This window comes from Medicago truncatula, chromosome 3 (assembly GCF_003473485.1).
Source record: "Medicago truncatula cultivar Jemalong A17 chromosome 3, MtrunA17r5.0-ANR, whole genome shotgun sequence".
Lineage (NCBI taxonomy): Eukaryota > Viridiplantae > Streptophyta > Magnoliopsida > Fabales > Fabaceae > Medicago > Medicago truncatula.
The window spans coordinates 53,797,657-53,824,391 of record NC_053044.1 but is presented as its reverse complement, the minus strand read 5'-3'; the positions used below and the strand labels follow the sequence as shown (position 1 = coordinate 53,824,391).

The 26,735-nt window shown below is 31.3% G+C and overlaps 3 protein-coding genes across 3 annotated transcripts; 2 read left to right on the top strand and 1 right to left on the bottom strand.

Annotated features, from left to right (window-relative positions):
• The first annotated feature begins 9,736 nt into the window (after nucleotides 1-9,736).
• Nucleotides 9,737-11,114, top strand: LOC11433543 (uncharacterized). The gene is made up of 2 exons (XM_003603494.3): nucleotides 9,737-10,290; nucleotides 10,402-11,114. The coding sequence occupies exons 1-2, from the start codon at nucleotides 10,049-10,051 to the stop codon at nucleotides 10,862-10,864; spliced, it is 705 nt and encodes a 234-aa protein (XP_003603542.1). The 5' UTR covers nucleotides 9,737-10,048; the 3' UTR covers nucleotides 10,865-11,114.
• Nucleotides 11,115-16,891: 5,777 nt separating this feature from the next.
• On the top strand, nucleotides 16,892-21,235 carry LOC11433542 (putative peptidyl-tRNA hydrolase PTRHD1). Its single transcript, XM_003603493.4, has 2 exons — nucleotides 16,892-17,291; nucleotides 20,565-21,235. Exons 1-2 carry the CDS (start codon nucleotides 16,920-16,922, stop codon nucleotides 20,745-20,747), a joined length of 555 nt encoding a protein of 184 aa, XP_003603541.2. The 5' UTR covers nucleotides 16,892-16,919; the 3' UTR covers nucleotides 20,748-21,235.
• Nucleotides 21,236-21,290: 55 nt separating this feature from the next.
• LOC11423377 (uncharacterized) lies at nucleotides 21,291-21,931 on the bottom strand. The gene has a single exon (XM_003603492.3). It carries the CDS (start codon nucleotides 21,699-21,701, stop codon nucleotides 21,501-21,503), a length of 201 nt encoding a protein of 66 aa, XP_003603540.1. The 5' UTR covers nucleotides 21,702-21,931; the 3' UTR covers nucleotides 21,291-21,500.
• Between the last annotated feature and the right edge of the window lie 4,804 nt (nucleotides 21,932-26,735).

The window sequence follows — 26,735 nt, the reverse complement described above, 5'->3', positions numbered from 1 at the left end:
TATATATATATATATATATATATATATACATATAATATAAAATATTTCTATAACAATTAACAAATATATCTCTATAACAAATATATTTCTATAACATATATATTTCTACACCAAATAGGAAATATATTTCTACACCAGATAACATATATATTTCTACACCAAATAACAAATATATTTCTACACCTGATAACATATATATTTCTACACCAAATAATAAATATATTTCTACACCTGATAACATATATATTTCTACACCAAATAACATATATTTCCACTTATCCCACTAAACTCTTCTAATTTTCAAAACAGCCCCCACAACTTAATCTTATTTTATTTTCAAATCTTATTCTATTAAATAATAAAATAACACCACTTAATAAAATAAAAACACACCACATAGTCATTTAAATCACATAAATCATATAAATATACTCTAAACTCAATAAAATAAATCAAATAATAAAATAGGGCGTTACATGCGGTAGCACGGGTCAAAAGTCTAGTGTTATTAAATAAAAAAGCACAAAAGGATACAATTTGGTATACTTTACAAAAAATACATGCCAATTTCATACTCCCTCCATTTTTAAATGAATGTCGTTTTTTTTTTTGCACTAGAAAATGAATGTCGTTTAAAGTTATTTTATCAAATTATCTTAATTAACTATTGATTTGTTTTTCATTAAAGAAAAAATAATATGTTGGAAGTAATGTATTTATTATTGATTGAAGGGTACAATTGAAAAGAAAATGTATTATTGCATTGAAAACTCAAAATGACATTTAGTTTGAAACAATTTTTTTTTGGCTAAAACGACCCTTATTTTAAAATGACATTTAATGCTCAAAATGACATTAAGCCTTTATAAAATTCAAAATGTATGCAAAGTTGTAGAATTATTGATTTCTCATGTGATGTCTGTTCTGATTTTCTCACGTTTAATCGATATTTAAGAAATGGAAAGAATTGCTAGTCGCGTTCGCGTTAAGGGAATAAAATTTCAGTCACTGCCAAAGTGTTGAGAAGAGCAGCCGAAGGTCGAGGAACCAAAGGAAGAGCGAGCATACATAAGCATAACCACAATGCTCAGTATATGGATCTTTTGTTGATGATAGTGGAAGAAGACAACCTTGCTCTACTAACATGGGATGTTATGTCTCGATATTTGAGGTGGCATTTTTGTATATCACATCCATATTTAATGTCTACGCCTAAGTGTTCCTTTGCGAGTTTGGACGGGAAGGAATGAGAGAGTATTGAAAAGAAAAAAAAAAAAAAAAAAAAGGAAGGAGTAAGAGCATCCACAATGGAGACCCTCACATTTGAGGTCTTAAACGAGTCTTACATGAACACATCACTTTTTTATTATTTTTTAATAATAGTATATTCGAGATCCTCTATCAATAGGTTTAAATGAGTCTCATCAATAACTATTTATTAATGAAAAGTAACAAAAACAACTCAAATAATGATTATTTTATTAAAAAGTGGTGTGGGGACCACTTAAGATTGGAGGTCTTAAGTGAGATCATCGGTCTTAAGAGACCCCCAATATTTTTTTCCATATTGGGATACTATTAGGTATCGGGTCTTAAATGGTAAAGACCATACCGATGTGGATGCTCTAAGTGGAAAAAATAGAGGACATTGGGAGGAGGGGTTTTAGGAGCTTATTTTTCTTCAAAATATAAAACACTCCTCGTTTGGGGAACTAAAGAATTGTATTGGATGAGGGTTTTGACTTTTGAGGGGTTTTTTTTTTTTTTTTGGTTACAGACTTTTGAGGGGTTTGAGATAGTTTATGTGAACATTTAATATATGTTCTTATAATATTCTTAAAAATTAAAAATATATCAATCACAAACATTAATTTATCACTCTCTAAAAATAATACTCTTTTAAAAAATATAAGAGATTTCTCAATTTTCCCCTATATCCTCAAAGCTCTTCCTTCTTCTCTCTTCTAAACTTACAAACAAAACCATAAAGACCAACAGAGTAAAAGACCCTTGTAGAGGCTGCTACAGAAAAGGAATGAGGTTTTCAAACTAACTTTATCCCATGTAGTTTCTTAAAAATAAATCATCCCATGATGCGTCCCTACTAGATATTTAACAGTTAGGTTACTGACTAGCGGGGATATACCTAAGGGCACCCACCCGGACTTGAAATTTTGTGTGTGAGATCTTCAGGGATACACAAGTTGCCTTAACACCTGACGCAGTAGAATGTTTTTTATTGTATTTTTGTATATTTTGTAGTATTTGTATATTTGGTTTCAAACCTCGATATTTTGTAGTATTTTGAAGAAACCTATTTAGTTGGTTAATATATTTGTGTTATCATATTATTAATTTTTTTTCCCCGTTGCTTTGAACTTATGATGTCCAATTAAATCATAATTTTATGAGCTGATATTTGGTCTGAGGCGTTTTATTTATCTAGTAAACTAATTTTACGATAAAATCCACGTTTGAATTTTATAATCCGAACATGTATTTTATGTATTTTTACACACCTAATTTCTGTAATTTGAAAACATGTAAAATTGCAAAAATCAAGATAAAAGACTCAGCAGAAGAAAAAAAATTACACGTTTGAATTAAATAATTCGAACGTTTATTTTAGGTATTTTTACTCGTATAAGTCATAGAATATGGGGGTATATAGAATTGCATAAACTAAGTGAAACAACCCTGATTATAGAATTAGAATTAAGAATCCATGTTTTGAAGAGTACGTAGATTACACGACCAAATTATAGAATCCAAACGTGTAAAATAGAGTAATTACAATGCATTGATAGTTTGTGTGATCTTTGATGTATAGATTTCTTTCATGCCTCCCCTTTCACATTGTTTAATACATTGTTCTTACAAAGATTTTTATAATATTATAACAATATATGCGACAAAAACTTAGAATTTGTTAATAAAATATGAATTTTTAAGCATTGAAAATTTAAAAATTCATATTTAATTCATCCATTGGAAAGAAAGAAAAAAAAAATTGCAAAAAACATTTCTATTAGAGATACCAAAACTTATTTAAAAGCGAGGCCAAACGTCGTGACGAAAAATATTAGAGATACCAAAACTTGTTAAAAAAATATTAGAGTGACTAAATACGAAGTGGTTTTTTTTTTTAAAAGGGACTACAAAACGAAATTCAAAATGTTTATAGTGAACAAAATGTTATTTAAACCTTCATAGAGGGACTAAAGCACACTATAATTGGACATAAATTCAAACTTCAAAGTAACGGATAAAAATCTAGAGTGTGTGCGCTTTAGTATAGCACTTCTTCCAAACTGCACATAACATCTCACACCACAACAAAGGTGCAGCCTACTTAAGTTAGTGTTAGACAAGGTAAGAGCCCCATTAATTAATTATGCTCTAAAGTCCCTGCAATTAATTGGGATCCAGGGTTTAGCAATCTCAAATAACTTGAAGGACTGTGTATAACTGCTGAAAGTTTAACCCAACGAAGCATGCAATTGTATCTTTTATGCCATTTTTGCAAGATAATCGTTCTAAGCTTTAAAAATTGCTCTTTAATAACTATAGATAACTGTCATTGGAGAGTATCAAGGTAATTTTAAGGTGCCAAAGAGCAATTGCTGAGGCTTAAAGAGCAATTTTCTTTTTGCAATTGTGTATCTAACATGACAAATATTGGGCTCACATGAAAAAATAAGGCCCAAAACTAAAAATTTCAGAAATTTGCTGTTGACACATCACATAAGGCTGAAAAACACCACAAAAAGACCGAAATGCCCCGGTGGTATTTAACCGCCGATGCTCAAAGAAACGGCGGTAGTTAACTGCTGCGGGATCCATCGGTAGTTAACTACCGATGCGATCCTGATACAAATTCAGGCAGAAGCTCTCTCATCCATTATTATTCTCAAAATCTCAAAATTTCTCAAATCTCTCTCAAAATCTCTCTAAAAATCTCAACCAAATTTATTCAACAAAATCACAAGTAAGTAATCATAGTGTTATTAATATACATTTTAGTTGTTATAATTGTTTTTCTTTTTTTATAATTTTAGTTTTAGGTTGATGTAAATTGTTTTTTTTTTTTAATATATGTAATTTTAGTTTTTGAATATACTTACATATTATGATTCATTTTTAGAGTAGATTTAAGTTGATTAATTTTGTTAAAATGTTTGCATGTTTATGTTATAGTTATGAGTTTTAGGTTAATTTAAATTTTGGTGTTTTCTATTTTTTTTTAATTTTAGTGTTAGAGTAGATTTACAGGTAAGAGCATATGATTCATTTTAAAAGTAGATATAAGTTGATTAATTTTGTTAATTTTTTTCATGTTTATGTTATAGTTATGATTTTTAGGGTTTATGTATAATTTGCACTCCAAGTGTCTGATGAAATGTTTGAATGAATTTTTCATCGATTGTTTAATTTCTTATAGTGTAGATCTGAAACAATGGACCCTCGTTTATTCAAAACTCAAGTACGTTTCAACGGTGGAAACCGTCACTTGTTCAAGGTCCGGGTCTATATCACGCTAAAGGATCTCAAGGATCAACTGAATGAAATCAATCAAGAACTCAACCCCAGAGACACGAGGAGGGTGGATGACCATCAGTATGCACGTCCCAGATATTTGCAAGACCAAAAGATAATGCTAACGGACAATGATTGCGTGAGGACCATGTTCTCCAGACATTATCGGGAATGCATGTTCCCGGTAATTGAGTTGGAAGCTACGTTGCTAAGATCGCCTGAAGATATTATGAACGGTTTGATTATGCCATAAAATTATGTTTAGGTATCATCATATGTATTGTCTTTATTTTGTTGGAAATTAATTTTAATTCTTGTTAGTTTGCTGAAGTTGTTGGTATTGAAGTGTCTTATACTGAATGTAGTGATTTACAAACCTCTTTGAAAAGTCAAAAGATTAAGAAAACACAACATGTATTCTGCAGAATCAACTATATAGGTTACCACATCGAATTCCTTCGTATAGAATGAGTGTTCCAGAAGGGAATGCACCTCTAAGAGGTTCTTTTGAGCTTGATCATGCTCCTTTGTCATTTGAAACTTGTCAGTTGGTAGCGAAGTAAGATTAAGTTCAAAGCAACCTCATGTAATGCATTCCTTTATGTGATGCAGGGAATGCACCTCAAAGGGGTTGTTTTGAATTGGATTGTGCTCCTCTGTCAATTGAAACTTGTCAGTTGGCATGGCAGTAAAATCAATTAAAAACAACCTCTTAGAATACATTTTTTTTATGTGATGACGGGAATGCACCTCTAAGGGGTTTCTTTGAACTGGATCATGCTCCTCTATCAATTGAAACTTGTCAGTTGGCATGCAGTAAGATTCAGCTCAAAGCAACCTCTTGGAATGCATTCCTTTCCGTGATGACTCATTTTATATGAAGGAATTCGATATGGTCACATATATAGTTGATTTTGTAGAATACACGTGTTGTGTTCTCTTCATTCATTTGACTTTTCAAAGGGCGTTGGAAATCACTACACTAAGTATAAGACACTTCAATTCCGACATTTTCGACAAACTTTCATGAATTAAATTTAAATTCAACATCATGATGATACCACATATATTTAGGTAGAATGTAATGTAATGTTGATGAAATTAAAACTAAATAAAATTGTGTATTTTTTTAAATGATTTTGTGTATTTGCGCAACTTTAATCGGATTTATTCAATACAGAACTTTAATTGAAATTATTCAATACACGACTTTAATCGAATTTATTCAGTACGCAACTTTATTCAAAGTACCAGAATGTAAACCAAAATGTACCAATATGCGCGACATATAAAAAAAAAACAAAATAAAAGATCCAAAACAATTAGACATTACAAGCCATTTCATTCAATCATCTTCCTTGTCACACAAGTCAATTGGATTGTCCTCGACAGTCCCTAGGGCACCTGCTTTTGGTTTAGGATAGAAATAACATGTCCTTCCGCTCCTCCTCAGCCTGGAATGGTTGTACACCGGTACTTTCAAATCGTTTTTTTTTAACATAACCATCACATTCGATTTCGTGCCATGTCACTGTCGATTTAGTTTTTTTCTTCTCACCCTCTCTTTTTTTTAATTGAGCAGCATCGCCTTGTTTCTGAGACATTTCTAGACGATGCAAACACCAGATCAAAATTTCTACCATAGATTCCTAACAATTTCTAATAATTCCTAACATTTTCTAACTCAATTCAATCAATTATACTCTAAACAACATCTAACAAATCAATCAAAAATCATCATAAAATCTAAAATCAACAAAACCTAAATAAGTCAAAAAATTTCCCAAAAATCTAACAATTCAATAAAAAAAAACAATGCAATAGGATTCAAAGCACTTACTTGATTTTGTGTTTGTAAATAGGTTGAATGGCTTAAGCTTGGTGAAAATCGCATCCATGGAAGTCAAAACCGCAACAATGAAGTTTTGGAAATTCCTACGTCTGTTCTGTTCTTCAAACAGAGCATCGGCAGTTAACTGCCGAAGGAAACTCGATAGTTAACTACCACCAGTTCTTTGCCTCGGTAGTTAACTGTCGCTGAATCATTACGTCTTTTACTACTATGTCATTTGGATTTTGGACTATGTAAAAACTATTTGCGCATATTTTTTTCGTAAAAATCAAGATTGTTTGATAGAGACATATATGTTTTGATCTGCCTTGTAACATTTTATTTGGTGTGCTTTCTTGTCATGAGGCCATCTATGCTCTTAATTTCTGCTACTGGTGTTTTTCAACTTTTTAAAAAATGTGAACATCAAAGTTCAAAATTTCAAGGAACAGAAGTGACCCATTTTCCATTCTCATGTGCATTACTTGGTTTAACTTGGTTCAAAATTTGGGGAGATTTTCTTTTTCATTCTTGGAATTTCTCGTGCGTCTTACAATATTTTAAATTTTATAATCTAAACAGTATAAAAAAAAATGTTAAAACCATCTTTTTATCCTTCAACATCTTACAATATTTCGGATTTCATGATTCAAATTAAGTGAAAATGATGAAATAGCTCCTTAAAACTTGATTAGTTGGACTTTATTATTGGGCAATTGATAGTTAATTTCTCACAAACTCTGTATATAGAGTTTAATGCAGTCATTTATCCTCTTTTATCAGTATGAAATATTCTAAAAACACTCGAACTTATTTCTCAGACAAAATTCAACAAAATCTCTAAGACATGTAGTTTCTAAGAACATAAATTAATAACATAATGATTTTGTATATTGACTTGTTCAATGGATTCCAAAATCCTTCAAAAAGATCGTTGCAAATCGTTATTATAACAGTATGTGTGTTTGATTTGATTTTGATTATTGAATAATTAACGTACAATTTTTTGATATAATTTAGACCGCAACCTACGGCCAGTTGATATAGTTTAAGAACATTATTCTCTTCGTTTAAAATAATTAATTTTTTAATTTGATTTGTCTAGACTTGTGATGTGAATACACATAAAAAGTTCTATCTACACCATTCCTTTCGTCATGTTTTACAATCACTAGTTGTCTTGCTGAGCAACCAGTGGCTTTATCAGATGGGATCATCCAAGCACTAAACATGGTGTGCATGATTTGATTAAATTACTTTACTTTATCCAAAGTGATAAGGTTGTTCTACAATCGCAAATAGCAAATAGCTTAGTGCAAGAACAACAATCACTCACGTTGACCCAATTTTCTCCTATCATATTCATTTCATCTCATCCTACCTATTAATATTATTTATAACCATTTTATTAATTTAATAATAAAATTCCTTAGTTTTGAATATCTGTCGGCCAATATGGCAAAGTCCACCTGATTCAATTTTTTTTTATAGGCTGAAGGGGATATTTTAGGGCTTGTAAGTTGTAACTGCTCTCTTTCTAGGTCTCCTTGTTCAATGAAAAATGCTAACAACCTCTGAGGTTTTAGTTTTTTTTTTTAGTTAACAAATCAATTTTTTTTATGGGACTACATACTGAAAATTTAAAGGGTTGTGTTACTAGTTAAGAAAATTAAAAATAGATTTTTTTTTTAAAAAAACACAACAATTTTTTGATTTTTCTAAAGTGGAACATAAGGTTGAGCAAAATATCCGGTAACATGGAGAAAGTCATATCCAAATCCAAAATCATATTCAAATAATCGAATATTTACAAACAAATAATTAACCGGTTTCTTCTAAAATGGTCAATCATCCACTTTTATAAATCCAATTTTTTTATTGGATGTCGATGTCCATATCCGTAACCATATTTATTTTTCATTTTTTTTTCTTTTTCTTTTCTGACTAAACCATACATTGTTAAATCATAGACCCTCTCTCCACCTCTCTCCCTGAATCGATGATGAATTTCCGACATGTAGATACACTTTTCATTGTCACTCGTATTATTGTTACACTTGCTTAACAATTAACATACTTTGACACTGTCCTAGTTTTAAATTCGTGGAAATTAATTTTTAACTTATTCACTGGAACACAAGTAAACAACACGATACTTTATTATTTAAGAAATGGAAATGGAAAATAGTAACATGTGAGAGAAGCATCGTAGTTTTTATAGCTGTTAGAGGTTTCGATTTTTGTAGTTTCCATATACACTGAGTACATCATTAGAAAAATAAAATAAAGTAGGAATAAGTAATAAATATTTTAAATGATTGGCTGGAATAAGTATATTTTTGAAAAATAGAATTCTGAACAAAAAGGTCCAAAAATAACCGATTTTTTTTATTAAATTGGTTGTTTTCGTTTTATTTTATTTTTTACAAAATTTGGCCTTAAAAATTGGTTTAAAAAGAGAAATAACCTGTTTTTAAAAACAAATCATCAATTTTTAATCCAGATTTAAAAAAAATCCGGATATTTTTATAAACCAAAACATATCCATTTATGAACCGTATTGAGAAAAACTCAAGTCTCATATCAGATAGATAAGACTCTTGATAAGAGTTTATATAGAGGAGACAATCTTCACCTTACAAGCCGGTTTTGTAAGGTTGAGTTAGACCCCAAATTTCAACAGTTATATATTCATAACCGGTTTACAATAAAATATGGTTATGGTTAGGAATCCAAAACTATATAAATTACTTATATATGGATATGGTTTGGTCGGTCAAAATATCCGACCATGCACAGCCCTAATGAAACATTTCACTTTTCATCATTTCTCAATGCAAATTCCACTTAAAAAAAATAAATATCAATAAAATACACATTGATAAATACATACACTTTGTATGTATTTTTTAAGCTATTTAAAAAAATATATATATATAACTAAGCAATCAACTCAATGAAATATATATATATCCCAAAAAAACTGAAAGAAATATCTTTGCCAAGTAGATCAAAGAAAAAAAAAGAACATGTCTACCAAAAAATGAAGAAGAAAGCAATAAAATATCCTGAAATCAATTTGGTAAATAAGGAAGCACGTACTTGAGTGTGGATAAGTATATGAATGAATGAGATAAGAGTTAGTAAGAGTGTAAGACACCCTTACCCATGATGATGATGATCAACATCATTATTATTTATTTAGGTAAACGGATTCTATCCAGGCTAGGTTCTTGCCACGTCATTCCCAACGTGTCAAACTACCCTTCTCTCTCTCCTCTATCTACCTCACCTCATTTCTCTTATTATTTTTTTCTTTAGTATTTATCCGTAGATATATATTTTATTTAAAAATTATTAATTTATATAATCATTCTTCTTTCACCAACAACAACACACTTCATTTATTTCCTTCTTTTTTTCCTCATCTCTTTCTCTATTTTCCTTCTTCCTTTATGATTATAGATATAGATGAACAACAACATAAAAAAAAAAACATCATCGTTTTTAGTGTTTACAAATAGAAATCTAATTCATACATAGTTGAGTTCCTGTTTCTGTTTGGTTCTGAAGATTGATGACAAACACCCCTTTTACTTGGAAACCTAAGACAAAGCGAAGAAGAACAGGACAAGGGTAGTAACCAAATCACTCTTTACCTTTTTTTTTGGGTGAAAAAAAATGGAAGTTTTTGTGGGTCCTACTTTCACCATTGACGTTCCTTCATCTCCGCCACCTTCCAACCAGTCCGACGGTCGCCACCTCTTCTTCACCGGCGGTGTTTCATCGGAGCCGGAGAGTTCATCGTCGATCGGAACTCCTGATGACAGTGACAACGATGAGGAAGTACAGAGCAAGTTGAACTTGAAAGGAAGAAATGGGTTGGGTTCGTTGGATTCTTTAGAAGACTCTCTCCCCATCAAGTTTGTTCTTTTCTCTCTCCTTTTCATTCTGTTTTTGGGTTGTTCCAAGTTTTTGATTTATTTGTTTAATTAGTCTCTTTTCTAATTTTGGTGTATTTGATATTTGATTAGGAGGGGATTATCGAGTCATTTTGAAGGAAAATCAAAGTCATTCACAGATCTATCACAAGTAAGCAATTTGAATGAATTGCAAAAGCAAGAGAGTCCTTTTAACAAAAGAAGAAGGGTTCTAATTGCATCCAAATTTTCAAGAAAATCATCTTTCTATTCTTGGTCAAATCCTCAATCCATGCCACTTTTGCCTGTAAATGAGGATCGTGATGATTATGATGATGTTTATTATGATTATGAAGATGAGGAAAAGGCTAGAAAAATGCCATCTGGTTCATCATCTTCATCTTCCTCTAATTCCTTGGCTGATGATAAGAAACAAGAAGACCAGGTTCAGATTGGTCATGGTAGAATGCATGAATCCTATGCTGCTGAAATGAGACTTAGACTTAGAAGCTTCAAGTCAAGGAGTTATTCTCTTGCAGATCTACAAGAACATGATGATGAGGAAGATGATGATTAACTAATTAACATTAACATAGAGTTCTTTTTTTATTCTTTTGTTGTTGAAATAAAATTTATAGTATTCACTACTAAGTTACTACTGAATTGAATAATTAACAACTTGTATCTTTCTTTTTATTTTTTGGCCAAGACTTAAAAAATGAAATTTGCTAGTAAGGAAGTATATTCCCTGCATATCTTGTTGTGGGACTACCAAAGTAATGAAAGCTTCATAATAATCGACAATTTATTTTTGTTTCTTTTTTTGATGATATTTGTTTTCCACAAAGTGGATATTGTTACATTAAATAGCAACGAAATATAAACAACAAAAATTTGTTTGTGTCGAGACAAAGTGTGATGAGATAGGTAGGTGGGGAGTGATTATGGTCACCAAACATTTTCCTTAGCAGTATCTTGAACAAATCTTATCCTATCCTTTGTTTAGACTATTGATACAGATGCTTGAAAAAGAAAGACTTTATTAAGAAGTTACTATTATGATATAGCAAGTTGTGATCCCGTTTGTCTGTACTCAAAATTGAAGTTGAATTAGAATAGTGTTAATCTAATTTGGTAGGTATTTGCTATTTGGGTTTCTTAGTAGTTAGTTGGTTGGTATTAAGCTATAATAACTTGATTATTTGCCTTAACGGATAACATGGGTCATGCTGACCTTTCAACCTATCTATCCTATATAAGAGAAGAGATCTCTTGTAAGATCCATTTGTATTCCTCCATTAGATGTGGAGTCTGAATGTGGATCTCTTCTATTATCTTTCTTTACAAGTAATACTAAAATGATTTAGATAAATTAGATCTTTCTAGTGAAAGAAATTAGTGTTTAAATTAGGAGTGAAAAAGACAGGAACCGTCTATATTTAGTTCATACTTCATACAAATCTTTTTTTTTAAATAGACAACATCAAATTTTTTATACAAAATTATTTAGTTAAAAAGATTAGCAAGGCCACTAATAAAAGTACAAATTGTTTACCTAAACAGATTAGCATAGAGGCCACTGATAAAAGGCTTTGACCTCTTCTGGTTGACACAGGCAAAATCAAGTCATTCCATCCTTAAATAGCATTAGTATGAATTCTGTTATTTGATAAAAACAACCATATAGGTGTTTGTGGAGTTACAGCAGAGATCCGCAGACAGGCAAAATAAACCATACTTAATTTTTTTATTTATTTATCCTTGTGCATATTATCAGAGTGTGTTGAGAAAGAAGGAAAGAAAGCTAAGGAACAAGAATACTTGCAGCTCAATTGCTAGTATAGTTTTACTTACTATGCACCTTCATTCTTGTATATATATGAATTGTAAACACTCTTTTCATCAATAAGAATCATTTCTCTATTTTCCTAATACATATGTCATCAACTATCTGCCCCAATCCATCTCAAAGTGCAGTTGTTGTTACCCCCAAATAAATCACCTATGAGTGCCTGTAAGAGCACCCGCGTTGAACTTCGATCCCCTAAACCGCGTACTTATAAATCATACTTCCTCCGGTCACTATTATAAGCAAAATTTATTTTTTAGATATATTGAATAATTAATGTATACAACCTATAATAAAGATTAGATACATTAATTATTCAATGTATCTAAAATGTGAAGTTTTGTTTATAATATTAACCGAAAAGAGTATGTAGGTATTATTATTTGTTTAATAGATTTAGATCTCTAACGCAAAAGCTAGCTTAAATAATGCGGTATCTAAACATATGTGCATCTAAGATACTATATTAAATGAAGGATTAAATATATTTTTAGTCTCTATAAAATCATGAGTTTTTTACTTTAATCCCTATAAAATTTTAATGATAATTTTAGTCTTCCAAAATATTGTAGTTTGTAAAATTAGTTCCTATTTTGAATACTTTTTTTACAAAAAATGGATATTTTTAGTCCTCTAAAATAGTCCCTATAAAATGCAAATAGGAACTAAAAGTGAATAAATTTTTTGTAGGGACTAAATTTGAAAACTTATAATTTTAGAAGGATTAAAAACATATTTAACCTTTAAATGAATTTGAATCTCACACTAAAAATTAGTTTAAACTTTAAAGGATGTGTGAGTTACAATTATACATTCAACAACTTATTGAAATGGGTTTTAAAAAAACTTGAAACAAATCTAATAATAAATAAATACAGACGACATGCAACTATAGTTTTTTTTTCCTTCCCTCTCTTTCGGTAGAATAAATCATAAAAGGTCACAAAACAAAGAAAAGAATAGATCATAAAAGAGCAAAGCAAACAAGTTCTCAAAACTATTGTGAACTGAACAACGGAATAGTGCGACTGGCGTAGTTGTTTAAGGAGAATCCAACTAAAATCTAGATGATATGTTAATGATGGAGATAACAAAATAAAGGAAGGATAAATAGATTAGAGTTTCATTAATATGAATATTATAATAACTTATGATAATAAGAGTTACAAATATCAACAATTGTGTTAATTTTTATTTTCGGTGTTAAATCATAAAATAAACACTTAATAATGTTAACATATCATTTTTTTCTCAAAAAAAAAAAAATGTTAACATGTCATTTAAATTACGGAAAATAAAAGTGTCTTCGTAACGAATGTCACGGATTATTATTTAAGAATTTTAAATTAAAAAATTATTCTTTAGATAATAAAATACTACAATTTTTCGATGCATTAAAAAGATACTTTTCGTAAGTCATGAGGATCATTTCTTGATATAATGGTAGTATTTTGGTACAAGTATTTTTCGTTTTTGCACTCAGAAGAAATATATATTTTCGAACTCACCTTTCTTTAAAGAAATTAAAAGCTTATACAAGAATAAAAGCTAGAGTTGAAACTAAAAAAAACATATATAAATGTCAAAGTTAAAATGTATTTCTCATTAAAAAAAGATAAAAATATGTCGTTTTATAAAGGTCAACATAATATTGATTCCAAAATCCAAACTCAAGCATTAAAGTGAAAATGAGAAAAGACAAGTAAAAACGTGGAACCTAGTTTCTGTTTCAAGATTCCCATACTCATGTTGATGATAGAATGGATAAGAATTTGACATGATTTTGGTGGAGGGGGGATGCATCTTGTTTGTCAGCCTAGTGGCCGCTGCTACACTGAAATTTGATTTGTCACTCCCACCGAACATTTGTTTGTACTATTTTTTGTTATTGTTAGTGTTTGTATTATTTTTTTTAAGGAATTGTGTGTACTTTTTTTTTGAGTGATATGTTTTTTTCTTTAAACAGTTTAGAGGTTAAAAATTCACATTTAAAAAAGGGAAAAACATCTCTTATGAGGAGAAAAACATCTCTTTATGTGGATATTGGATTAAAAAAAGAGAAAAACATCTAAAGAAAGAGAAAAAATAATTAATTTAAAACTGGAAATCCATATAGATATATGATGTTATGTCCAACTATATGTAACAAAAAAACATTTCTATTATGGGGGAGTGCCGGAGTGGGGGATTGTCATTTCTTCAATTTCATTTTTCTCTTTTTTTCCAATCATTTTAAATTTAAACAAGTTGGTAAGGGATATGCATTTATATGCAGGTGTCTGAGTTCGAATCTCGGATACAAACTTATTCACCTTTAAGATGAATTTCTCTAGCCGCTAGACTACTTGATAAAATAAAAAAATTAAACAAGTTGTTTTTGAAATTTAGATAAACAATATTCTCTAAATTATTTTAGTCAAATAATTTTTAATTAAACGAAAAATAATTAATTTTTTTTAAATGAAATAAGTTGTTTTTGTAAAAATAAAATAAAGGCTAAATTATGTCGGATGTCCTTTAAGTTTGATGTTTGTAATAAATTGATCTTTTAAGTTATTTTGGTTACACATAAGTCCTTTAAGTTTGAGGTTTGTTACAAATTAATCCTCTAAGTTATTTTTGCCACACATAAATCTTTAACTTTGTAAAAGTTTTCAATTTAATCATTCTGTCACATCATTGTTTTGGTTAGCATAAGCACTAAATTGAAAACGTTTACAAACTTAAATGACTTATATGTGATCAAAATAACTTAAAGGACCAATCTGAAACCTCAAACTTAATGAAATGATTTATACGTGACCAAAATATTTTTTTTTTGAGGAAATGTGACCAAAATAACTCAAAACCAATATCTTACAAACCTCCTCAATCACTCTTTAATTTAGCCTATAATAAGTTGGTATAACCTAATTTTTTTTAGCTAAAACACTAGGATGGACACTCGTGCCAAGCATGGGCTAGAATTTCGTCATCCTTAAGGGAGAGAATATTGTAATGTATTGAATGTATGTTAAATCTCAATATTGGATAAAATATTAGAGGTTGAAGAGTAAATAAGTGAAAATAAACTCATATACTTAATACTTTAAATTTTGGATGAAGATGTAACATCATTATCACTCGTGTGATTGCTCTTTCTGCAATGTGACGATTCACACAAGCGTTGGCTCCCCCATAAGTCCCAATGGTGATATCATATCTGCTTCAACATTTTTGGGATACAGAGAGTTTCATGCTTAATAGAGAGATGTTAATGTGTCAAGTGTGAGTTAAAATAACACATTGAATGCAATAGTAGATGTTGAGAAACATATAAGTGAGATGACTCATGTATCTAATGTCTTAAGATTTTGGGTGAAGTTGTGAATCAAATAAGAGTAGATAACACTTGAGGGAAAGACGTTAATGTGTCATGTGTCATTTAAACTTATACATTATATGTAAGAGTAGATATTGAGCAACATATATCCAATGTCTTAAGGTTTTGAATTTAGATGTGGTGTGAATTTCACGTGTGGGGTTTTTCTTGGTCAAATGCGATGATCAAACCTATTGTAGGCACTCTAAGAACTCTGAACATCATGATTAATAGTTTTGTTATGTTTTGAAATTCGTTTGCTTAATTTTTTTTTTTTATATTAAATATACGTTTATTTGATGTCATTTACTTTCATGCAAATGTTTTTATCCAACTTCTATTATGTAAAATACCTTCACTTTTGCTTTTTGGTGGGATCTAACAATGAAAAAATGCATGTTTTTGCTGAGTTGACAAAGCGAAAATCATGTGTCATTTTTTTATTGAGTTTATTTAATTTTTGGGTAGAATGAATACTTCTTCAACTAAACCATAAAATTACCAATAACTCGCTCTATTTTCAATGTTTCCACGGACAAAACAATCACTGCTTTTTTCCTATCATTTCTCTCATTTTCAAATTACTTTTTCATATTCTATCATTTTCTAATTTCATTTCTCTCTTTTCGTGAAAGTTAGAATCATAAACACTTCTCCATAAAATCACCATCAATCCACATATTTAACCATGTTATGCATCTGTTTTACTTTATTCGATTATGTCACCAAATAACAGACGCAAAAAGCCTCACACTTAAAAAAGATATGTTAATGTGTCAATCGTGATTTAAAGTTTCATATTAGATACAATTGTATATGTCAAGACACATGTAAATGTGATGATCAATGTAAGAGTAGATGTTTAATTTTTATATTAAATTTAAATTTTTGGCTGTTGTTCGTTTTCCTGCCATCTTTTAATCAATCCCTATTATTTTAAATTTTTTCACGTTGCATCTTTGATTAGATTTAACCATAGAAAAGTTCTAATGTGTTATTTTGAATTAACAAAATATGTGTTTATTAGAATTTCTTAAATGTTATTGTGTTTTTTTAATTAAGTCTAATTTTTGGAAAATTAATTACTCAAAAATCTTTGACTCACTTTATTCTTTATAACTTCATGGACAAAAAACAATTTTTTTTACCGGTATCATTCATCACAATCTCAATTTTTTTTTTTCATCTTATAATTTCTTTTTCTAATTTTCTTTCTGGAAAATTTATGTGCATTTCCTTATTTAATTTCATGTTTGAAATTCCTCGGCAGTTAACTGCAGCCGATTCTTTAAAATTTCGACAATTAACTGCCGAGAGGCATTTGAGTAATTTACTCGTGTTTATCAGCCAAACCAAATGTGTGAACAACAATTCTCACATTTCAGATACCACAATGTTTACGGTGTACGTGTCAGTTTGTCAATGGCCTACACCATTCCTACGCTTCGTCTCTTCAACCCCTCCGGTTCGTACCTCGCCTTCTCAAGAACGAAGTTTAGTGTCACTTTACACGCGGCCTCTTTCTCAAACAAGACGAGTCAGCTCAATCGTAATTCAATGAGTCAACCCGCCGCCACCGATTCCACCAATCTCTCCACACCAACTGATTCGCCGGAAAACGTCGATGTTGTGGTCCAATACGTGGTGCTCCGGCGTGATCTAATCGATACTTGGCCATTAGGCAGTGTGGTTACTCAAGGTTGCCACGCTTCTGTTTCCGCGGTTTGGTTCAACAAGGACGATCCTGTTACCATTGATTATTGTAGCCCCGAGAAAATTGATTCTATGCGCAAAGTAGGTTTTTCGTTTTCCTCTCTTTTTCTTCTTGTTTTCTGTTCAATGTAGGTTTTCTAGGTTATGCAATATGTTTAATTTTAGGGTTTTCTAGCTCAATTTTGATAGTGAAGAGGGCATGATAGAATTGATATCTAGTGTAGTGGATGATTGCCTATAACCAATTAGAGCTTGGAACATTTAATCTTATACTATTTTTACACAACTCCAGACTACAGTTTAATTCTAGCATCTTTCTGTTTTACATTTTTTGCCAATTTAAATTAAAATGGATTCAAATATGTGATTTTTAGTATGGTTTCTGACGGTGCATTTTGCTTTGGGATTGCTATTAGTTTATTGAGTGTTTAATTGGTCCAGGATGTTGGGCCATAAGGCAAGCCTCACTGGATTGGATCATCACACATTGACTAAGAGCAACCACACAAGTGGGTTGGACACCACATCTTCACCCAAAAGCTTACAACATTGGATTTATTGGTCCAATTCACTTGTGTGATTGCTCTTGGTCCAATGCCCAGACTCCCCTCATGATCCAACAGTAGTATCAGAGCCCGGTTAGACTTGGTGGGGGAGCAGTAGAGACACTTTGTTTGCTCACAGGCGCGGAGAGTCTCGAGGGAGAGATGTTTTGATATGTCGAATGACTGTTTAAAGTCCCACATTGGATGGAAGAGTTGAGGTTGAGCAACATATTAGAGAGAGGACCCATAAATCCAATGCCTTAAGGTTTTGGGTTAAGACGTGGTGTCAAACTCACTTGTTTGGTTGCTCTTAGACCAATGTGATGATCCAATCCAGTTAGGCTCCCAATCACGGCCCAACACATTACTCTAGGTGTTTTCCATGTATATGATGAATGAATGTTTGTTCATTTTTGTACATGAGGCAATATAGAAGTGCTTGTTGCCCTATATTTATCAGAACGACCCCCACTCTCTCCCTTAGTCCCTCCCCCCTTCCCCCTCTGTCAATTAGAATTTAGAAGGGGTGCATTTCAAGGTTACGGATATGTGAGTTCAAGCTATTTATCATTCCCTGCTTTTTTGCTTCTGTTTGGGAGAAACAAAACATTTGGCTTTTTAATAATGTCTTTCTTATTGGAGATTATTCAGCTGCAATATCACTTGAGAACAATATTTTAGTGCTGAAAAGCTTCCAACTAGGTCTTTTGTACTTTCTTGGGTATGGAAAAGTCTCCCTGATTAGGTGCCAGTTTGACATTTGAAATCTTAGAAGTATCAATTGGCTTGCAATCAAGCATACCAGTTTCCCCTAAGATATCCATAGCATACTCTATGCGGAAAATAGTGATTCGTGTCCTTGATTGAGCTATCTCAATACCAAGGAAATAACATAGTCAACCTAGATCTTTAACCTGAAAGTTTTGGATCAGATGTTGTTTAAGTTCCAGCATCCCATCATATTCATCACCTGTAACTATATTCGTAAACATAGGCCTCATGTCATACTGTTGAACAATACTTCTAAATCTCCCAAAACATGCTCAAGGGGTAGTTTGACCATACAGGGCAGGGCCTTGAGAGACATACCCACAACCACAACGATATCCTCATTTTTTTTTTGTCTTATTAGTCATTGTTAGTTTGATAGCATTAGAAGGAACTAGGGGTGGGCATGGTTCGGTTAACCATATTAACCGAACCGAAATGTTGAAATGGTTCGGAATAACCGAACCGAACCGTTTAAGATTTAGAACGAACTGAACTGAACCAAAGTTATGGTTCGGTTAACCGTTTCGTAACTTGCTAACCGAACCGAACCGAACCAAAATTATATTTTGATATATTTTGCAGTTTTCAGTTTAAAAAGATGGAAAAACATTATAATTGTCGCTTTTAGTAAAAGAACAACACAAAGATTATCTATGCTTCAAATGTAAAACAACGTTTGCTCTAAATTAGGTTATGAAATAAAATCAAAAAGATGAAAAAACATTATAATTGTCGCTTTTAGTAAAAGAACAACACAAAGATTATCTATGCTTCAAATGTAAAACAACGTTTGCTCTAAATTAGGTTATGAAATAAAATAAAATGAAATCCCTTAATTAATTAACAGAAAGCCAAAGCAGGCTATGAATTGCTGCGAAAAGAGGGAGGCTAATATCAGAACCAACTTAAGCAACTTATCGTTCCATTTTATGAACTTGAAACATTATTTTAAAGCAAAGTATCAAACTATCATATCATCTTATCCTTAGGGCAGTACTCTATACAAAATTTTAAATCAACATACACATAATTGAATTATCCTATAATACACTCATACTGTTCTGATATATATGAACTTAATATTTCCACTCAAAAGTGAACTTCAAAAGTAAGAACATCACATTTCGTTCAGACAATGGTAGAGTTGGAATCGCAGAAGAGTGAAATTAGTTGTTTTGAATAAGCTGTTTTTTAAAATAAGTTATTTTTTTAAAATAAGCTGTTTTGCATAAAATAAGCTGTTTTTATAAAAAGTTTTTTTGAATAAGCTTTTATTTTTATTTTTAAAATAAGCTGTTTTCATAAAACAAACTGTTTTGAATAAGCTGTTTTATAAAATAAGTTGTTTTGAATAAGCTGTTTTTTAAAATAAATAAGCTGTTTTTAAAATAGAAATGGTTAATGGTTCGGTTCAGTTCCGTTCGGATAATTGTGGTTACTAACGGTTCAGTTCGGTTAGTGAATTGTTATCAAAATAATGGTTCGGTTCGAGAATTGGTTAAATGGTTCAATTAATTTTGATACGGTTCGGTTCGGTTAACCGGTTCGAATTGGTTTTTGGTTATTTTTGCCCACCCCTAGAAGGAACCTAAATGAGCTAACTACAAATTGTGTGTCTATGTTTATTATTTATACTGTTGGTTAAAAAACTGCACCATACTAGTTGTTTGTCACCAAAACTCTTAAGTTTATGGTTTATTCAACCTGAAAACCAGCTAATGTGTACATCTGTGCTGGAGAACCAAGTGTTTACACACACACACGCACGCACGCACACTTAATTCAATAATTTGTCCAGATAAACTAAGGTCTAACAGTTAGTTAACAAGGGTCGTGCGTTGTTTTTTATTATTGATTTTTTTCTTCATGATAAATATGATAATTGTATGTTAATTTAAAATTTATTTAATTGCCTTATGATTTTTTATTTAAACTTCATTTGTTCAACTATGGCTCAATCGTAGTTGGACTAGTGAATTGCAAACTGGCAACTTTACCAAGTCTTTGAATTAACTGGGTTGCTGAACTTAAATTTTAGGTCACACTTGAAGTGAAGGGAGAACTCCAGATCAAAAACTTGTCTGAGAAGCTGACATCTGGTGGGATCATTCATAAACTGTGGATTGAGCAACCTGAAAACATACCTACTTGCCTTGCTACAAAACCTTACCCTAAGTCAATTGTATCTTCGTATTTTAAGAAGTTGAAACTCTGCAAGTGATCTCATATTTGATATAAACTTTTTTTTCCTTTCTAAACTATGGTTGTTTCAGATTTCTTATTCTTTCCCTTTACTTCTAAAATTCACAAAAGCTTCAAATTCAGCATCTTATGGGTGAGGAGGGTGGACTTGAACAATCTAAACCTGATTTTTATACTGACTGACCCTCTGCCTTTTGTGGGTCCTCTTTCAATTGGTATTTCTGGTACACTGTATGAAGTATAACAGGAAGTTGCAGATTATTTAATTCCTTTTTGAGGCTCATGATGTTTTTGTTTTGTTGAAGAAATCTTAGCATCTATCGTACGTTGAGGTTCCAGCCTTGCTGTATTTGGACAACTCAATTGTTGTTTTATACGTTTGTATATAGTTATTTGATTTCTTAGAAGAAAAAGCAGCCCAGTTTGCATCCTAGTTTTAGAATCCACTGTATTTACCAGATTAATAAAGTATATAACTATGTGAATTAATGAGTATTTCCTTGTGTATGTTTGGCTTCTGCAATCTGCATTGTATAAAATCAGTTAACAATAAAAATATAAATTCTTAAATCAAAGAAGGTGCTACTTTAGTATATCTGAAATTTGTGCACAATCGTGATACGTAAGTCTAATCTCAGTAGCCGAACTCATATCTATTTACAACTCTTCATACATGGTAAATAGTAAAAGATAGATAACTGGAAACAAGTGCTTCTAAAGTCTAAATACAAATAGCTTTTTCGTTGGCCATAGATGTTGTCCTTGTCTAGAGCTATTTGACAACTAGTTTTCTGGAACACATGGTGCAATAGTGCCTGCGTTTGGTCTTGTGGTACAAGGGTACGAAACAGAAATTCCAGCGGCTGTCTACGTCCACAGCCTGAATCATACCTCCACAATAAGGACATGACCCAGGTGCTTGCTGCCTTGACACAACTCTTTCATCCTCTCCACACACAAACACTAAACACATATTCCTCTTCTACCCTTCTTTTGTCCTTGTGTGAGCAACTGTACTATATATTTCTACAAATAGAGAAACGAAACGAAACGAAAAGAGAATATGGTGGTTATTGAAGAGCTTTTTTCTGGCAACTTAGAGAAGGAGGAGGGGGAAGAAATATAATAAGTTGGTTATAGTTGATTCTAGAAGAGAAAAGAATAATCCACAAACAAAAGCTACCGTGGATTCCTATTAAAAAAGCTACCGCGTATTCTGAAAATTCCACGCACGTTTCTGTATTTAGATAGAGATAGGAAGAGATGACGGCAGCTAATCTATCTATATCCCATACGAACCTCACGCGACGATGCCTCTTACATAATTTCTTTAGCAAAAAAGTTAAGTAATTATGGTCAGATTATCCGAATCATTTTTCCTTAACCATGCCCTTTATATTGAACGAAATAATTTTTTTGTAGGGCTAAATGATTATTTACTAAGCAATTGTCTAAATCATTATAAATTTTAAATTTGACAATGTAATTTATTTTCTTTCTATATGACAACGTATATTTTGAAGAGATATATGATTACGTTTATTTTGAACAACCAAATATAATTATTATGTTAGGTGAGACATGTATAATTAATTTGATAAAACAAAATTTAGATTAAAAGAAGAAAATAAATAACTTATTTTTTGAAACATACACATAATTATAGAAGTGTTTTTTTTACTAAAAAATTATATTCGTTAAGATGGATAAAATACGTCGCCAACAAACGGATTTTGATCATTTCATGTTCATTCTCTTTTGTTGTCCATCCTGCCTTAATCTCAGCCATTCATTAACTTTTTTTCTCTCTCCTTTGTTGTTATTCTTTCTTTCATGTATCAATCAACCATTGATTTGGAAAAGGAGAGATGTCTGAACCAAAAAGGCAGGAGAGAATCAAATCCCAAACAAACATAAACATCGCTAAAATACATGTCTTTCTACTTAATATAAGTGATGAAATGAAACGCCTCTTTGTTGTTTGCTCAGGCTTCATAGATCCACATATGTCTTTATGTATCAACTGAAGCTTTTCACCTGCTCTCCATGGTGGTCCTTTTGGGAATGGTTCTCTACTTCTCTATGTTGCCTTCTCCTCATCAAGTAACCACAAATTCTTGTGTTATCATTCAAACTCGGAAGCCCTTTCGACTTGAATGTCCATAGCTGCATTGCCACATATGTGCTGTGTCTTTATTTGATGGCTTGAAACAAGATGGTAGTGTTTCATTTGGGATGATAGCAAACATCGTTGTTAGGACACTTTTACTGCAAAAATGAACTTTTCTGTCCATATACACCTTCATTCATCATGTTGAAAAACAATTGTTAACTCCTTTTCTTTTAACTCACTAATACTAACAAGATTGTTTTTCAGCTTTGGAATATACTAAACTTATATAAATTTTTTTTTTGAAGGAAGTAAACCTATGTAATTACTTGCACAATTCCTCCAATTTCAAGTTTATAATACTCCCTTCTCATATAACCCATCATTCTTGAATGGAAAAAGATAGATGGTGCGAAGGAGACCCGACGAAAACCAACGTATGTTTAACCGCCGTTAGATTGTATTGTGATGTCAGCAGATTATATTGTGAGGTCAGCCATGTTCTACTTTTGTTTGTTTGAAAATTATAAATACACTGCAACCTTTTTATCGTGTGCATGTCGTGCGTTAAAGCTGTCGCACCATATAGCATGTCTCTTCTTGAATTATCTCCTAATTTCGCTGATGCTCTAAATTCTTCATTCAAGTGTCCATAGCTGCATAACCACTCTTTATACCCACACATGTGATTACTACAACCCGAGCCTAAGAACCATATCTTCATTGATGAAGTAGTTTCTCGTTGAGTAACTGCCATCAAAAGAAGCCTTTCTTCTTCATTAAATTGGAAATAATCTCCTTTTCCTCTCAGTTACGACATCCATTATGAGAATGTCCTAATTTATGACAATTGAAATATTCAATTTCAATCTCCTCCTTATTAAATGTTTTCCACCCTTTGCCATGACCACCTATTCCTCCTGCATGTCCTCCTCTCCTTCCACCATTTCATCCTCCAAAGCTCACTTTCAAGGCTTGTTATTCTCCTCCTCCTCCTTCTTATTTGCATCCCTTCATCCTTCGATCACGCTCCATCAATTTGCTTCAGAGCTCATCTACTGATAAAGTAGTGGCATCACTTGACTCTTCTATGGAACAAACAACATAGTCGAAATTTGTTGTTAAAGATTTGAGAATATTTTCAACAATTGTTCCTTGATCAACTTTTTTCCCATGCATATTCATCCAGTTGACAATGGAGAGAGTTCTTGAAAAATACTCATCAATTGAGTCATCGCCTTTCATGTCAAGCAACTCAAATTCTTTGTGCAGGGCTTGCAGTTGTGCTCTCTTAACCTTGGAAGAACCTTGATACTTTTGCTTTATGGAATCTCAAATGCATTTCGAGGAATCTTTGTTGAGAATCGTTTCCAAGATTGTTCGATCCATAGCTTGAAACGTGTAATTCTTTGCCTTGAGGGCTTGCTTTATTTACCTTTCTTGATTTCCTCTGGAGTTGAAATGTAAACACTGCTCTCGACCAGATTCCAGTACTCCTTGGAACAAAGAAAGTTCTCCACCAACATTGATCAATGATCATAGTGTCCATATAAGTTTGGTCTTGACGATTGTTTGAAATTTCTACTCGATTCTTCCATTTTCACTTTCTTTTCTTTATTACACTCAAGAATTGCAGTTCTATATCAGGCCCCAATCGGAGCTCTAAAACCAAATATTGGGAATCAAAATTTGTGATGCAACAATTATAACTGTTTTCATTTTTTTAAGAGTTATATACAATCATATCCCAGCAAACAATTTGAAAAGGGGATTAAGTCAAAACTATCAACATAACAAGAGACTCCAACATATGATGTAAGAAATCTACTTTGACATATCAAGAGAAATGAATGTTAATCATTTTCATTCTTTTTTCATTTTAAAATAGAAGAGGGTACAGAGAAAAAAATGTCTTCATATTTTCATATTTTAGTGATACAATTATAAATACAAATTACATCGTGAAAATTAGCACTAGCAATTTATGCCATGGGCTCCTGTATATGTACAAAAAAAAACATGTTTGTTCTTTTACTACCTCTTTCTCTTTTTATAAGACCATCTAACAAAAATCGTGGAGATTAAGAAAAAATTGTTGAAGTAATAAATTTGTTGTGATTGTTACTAAATAACCTTTTATGAATAAATATATTCAATTTTAACTTTTCATATTTTAAGATAATTTGATAGTGTTAATAAAAGGTAAATTTGAAGAAATTTTTTTTTTATCTAAAAATCTTTAAAGGGTCTTATATTTATATTAGGAAGACAACTTTTTTTTTTTAATATGTTTTTATAAGCAGGGACAGAGGGAGCATATGAAATAAAACATACATATTGTTGTAAATAAAAACAATGAATTGGTATATTCAGTAAGATTATTCACCTAAGAAGCAAATCAATTTCTCTCTTGCCTTAAATTAAATATTTGATTTAAATTTTGGAGGGATCAAAATTGTTTCTAAGGTTGTTGAATCGATTTTATCATGTTTGGATGATTTTGTAGAATTAATTTTTTTTCTTCATATTTTCAGGATTTAAATGAGAATTGGTTTTGCATGTAGACTTGATTCCACTAAAAGCAAATTTGGTAGCTTTTGACTTCTATAATTCTCATAAAAATGAGAATTGATTTTGTTTGGTTCCATTTTTGGAGAGGCCAAAATTGATTTCGGATATGTAGAATTAATTCTGACATGTTTGGTTGTTTTTTAGTAGAATTAATTTTGTCTCAAGAATTGATTCAAAGTTAGAATTTGTAGCTTTTAATTCAAGATTAGATTTTTACAAACAAATTTACAGTTAAACTCAATTCGACATATAATTCAAACACAAACCATTTTACTTGCAACTCATTTTTTGTCAGAATTAGATCACTCAAAATCAATTATTGTCATTGCAAATCAAATTGTTGCGAGTTTTAATAGAGACACACTAATAATTTAATGTGTGGAGCAAATCAATAGCAACCAAACCAAAAAAGAAACACAATAATAATCACGAACTAAATAAAACAACAATAAGAAGGATGAACGAGAAGGGAGAGAAAAAACACACAATATTGCTTACCTAGTTCGATCCAATAATGACTTAATCTACCGGAGAGCACTTTTTCGTTCCACTAATCAAGAGACTAACTTTACACAAAGATTTCAAAAGTAATTAAAGGATTGGTCCTCAAACATGATTCTACATTTTTCCCAAATCTTTACTCGTGACTAAGAGAGTCAATGATTTCATACTCAAGGTGTTTTAAAGGTATTCCAAACCATATAATTTACCTCAAAAACCCTCGTCCCTTTAGTTTATTGACTCCCTAACGGTCCCCTCTTTCGAGCTCCACGTCGAGAGTCCTTCCTTTATTGTGAGCTAAGTCAAAGTCATACTTCAGAAGTTGAAGGTATATATAACTCAAACATACACCGATTTTACTAATACTTGAAGTTATAATTTATAGGTTTTAACTTGTACAGTTGATCTTTTTATTCAACTTGTACAATATATTTTAATCTTAAATTTATTGCTATATCCACATTAACATAAACACATCTAAATATAAATTATTTTACTTTCAATTCCCATTCATCCAAAAATCAATTTTACAAAATTAATTTATGCAAAGGCAAAACCGAAAACACACAGATTAGAACAGTTGAGATTTGAGAACATGCATTCCACGATCGCACAAGGTTGAAGCCATAATTTGAAATCCAGTGAGAAAGATGCATGATGCATTGGCCTGAGGAATAACGCACGCACACTCATGTCTTAATCCTGCTACATAACACATATTGTCTGTACTATCAGACAAGCCAGCCCGCAAATCAGAATCCATTTTCAACTAACAAGTCTCAATTCCATTAACCCTTACTCATATTAAAATTTAAAAACACCAAA

Coding starts and splice junctions, on each gene's coding strand:
- LOC11433543 (XM_003603494.3), top strand. CDS start 10,049: ATGGAAGTTTTTGTGGGTCCTACTTTCACCATTGACGTTCCTTCATCT. Junction 10,291..10,401: donor GAAGACTCTCTCCCCATCAA/GTTTGTTCTTTT, acceptor ATATTTGATTAG/GAGGGGATTATCGAGTCATT.
- LOC11433542 (XM_003603493.4), top strand. CDS start 16,920: ATGGCCTACACCATTCCTACGCTTCGTCTCTTCAACCCCTCCGGTTCG. Junction 17,292..20,564: donor AAATTGATTCTATGCGCAAA/GTAGGTTTTTCG, acceptor CTTAAATTTTAG/GTCACACTTGAAGTGAAGGG.
- LOC11423377 (XM_003603492.3), bottom strand. CDS start 21,701: ATGTGTTTAGTGTTTGTGTGTGGAGAGGATGAAAGAGTTGTGTCAAGG.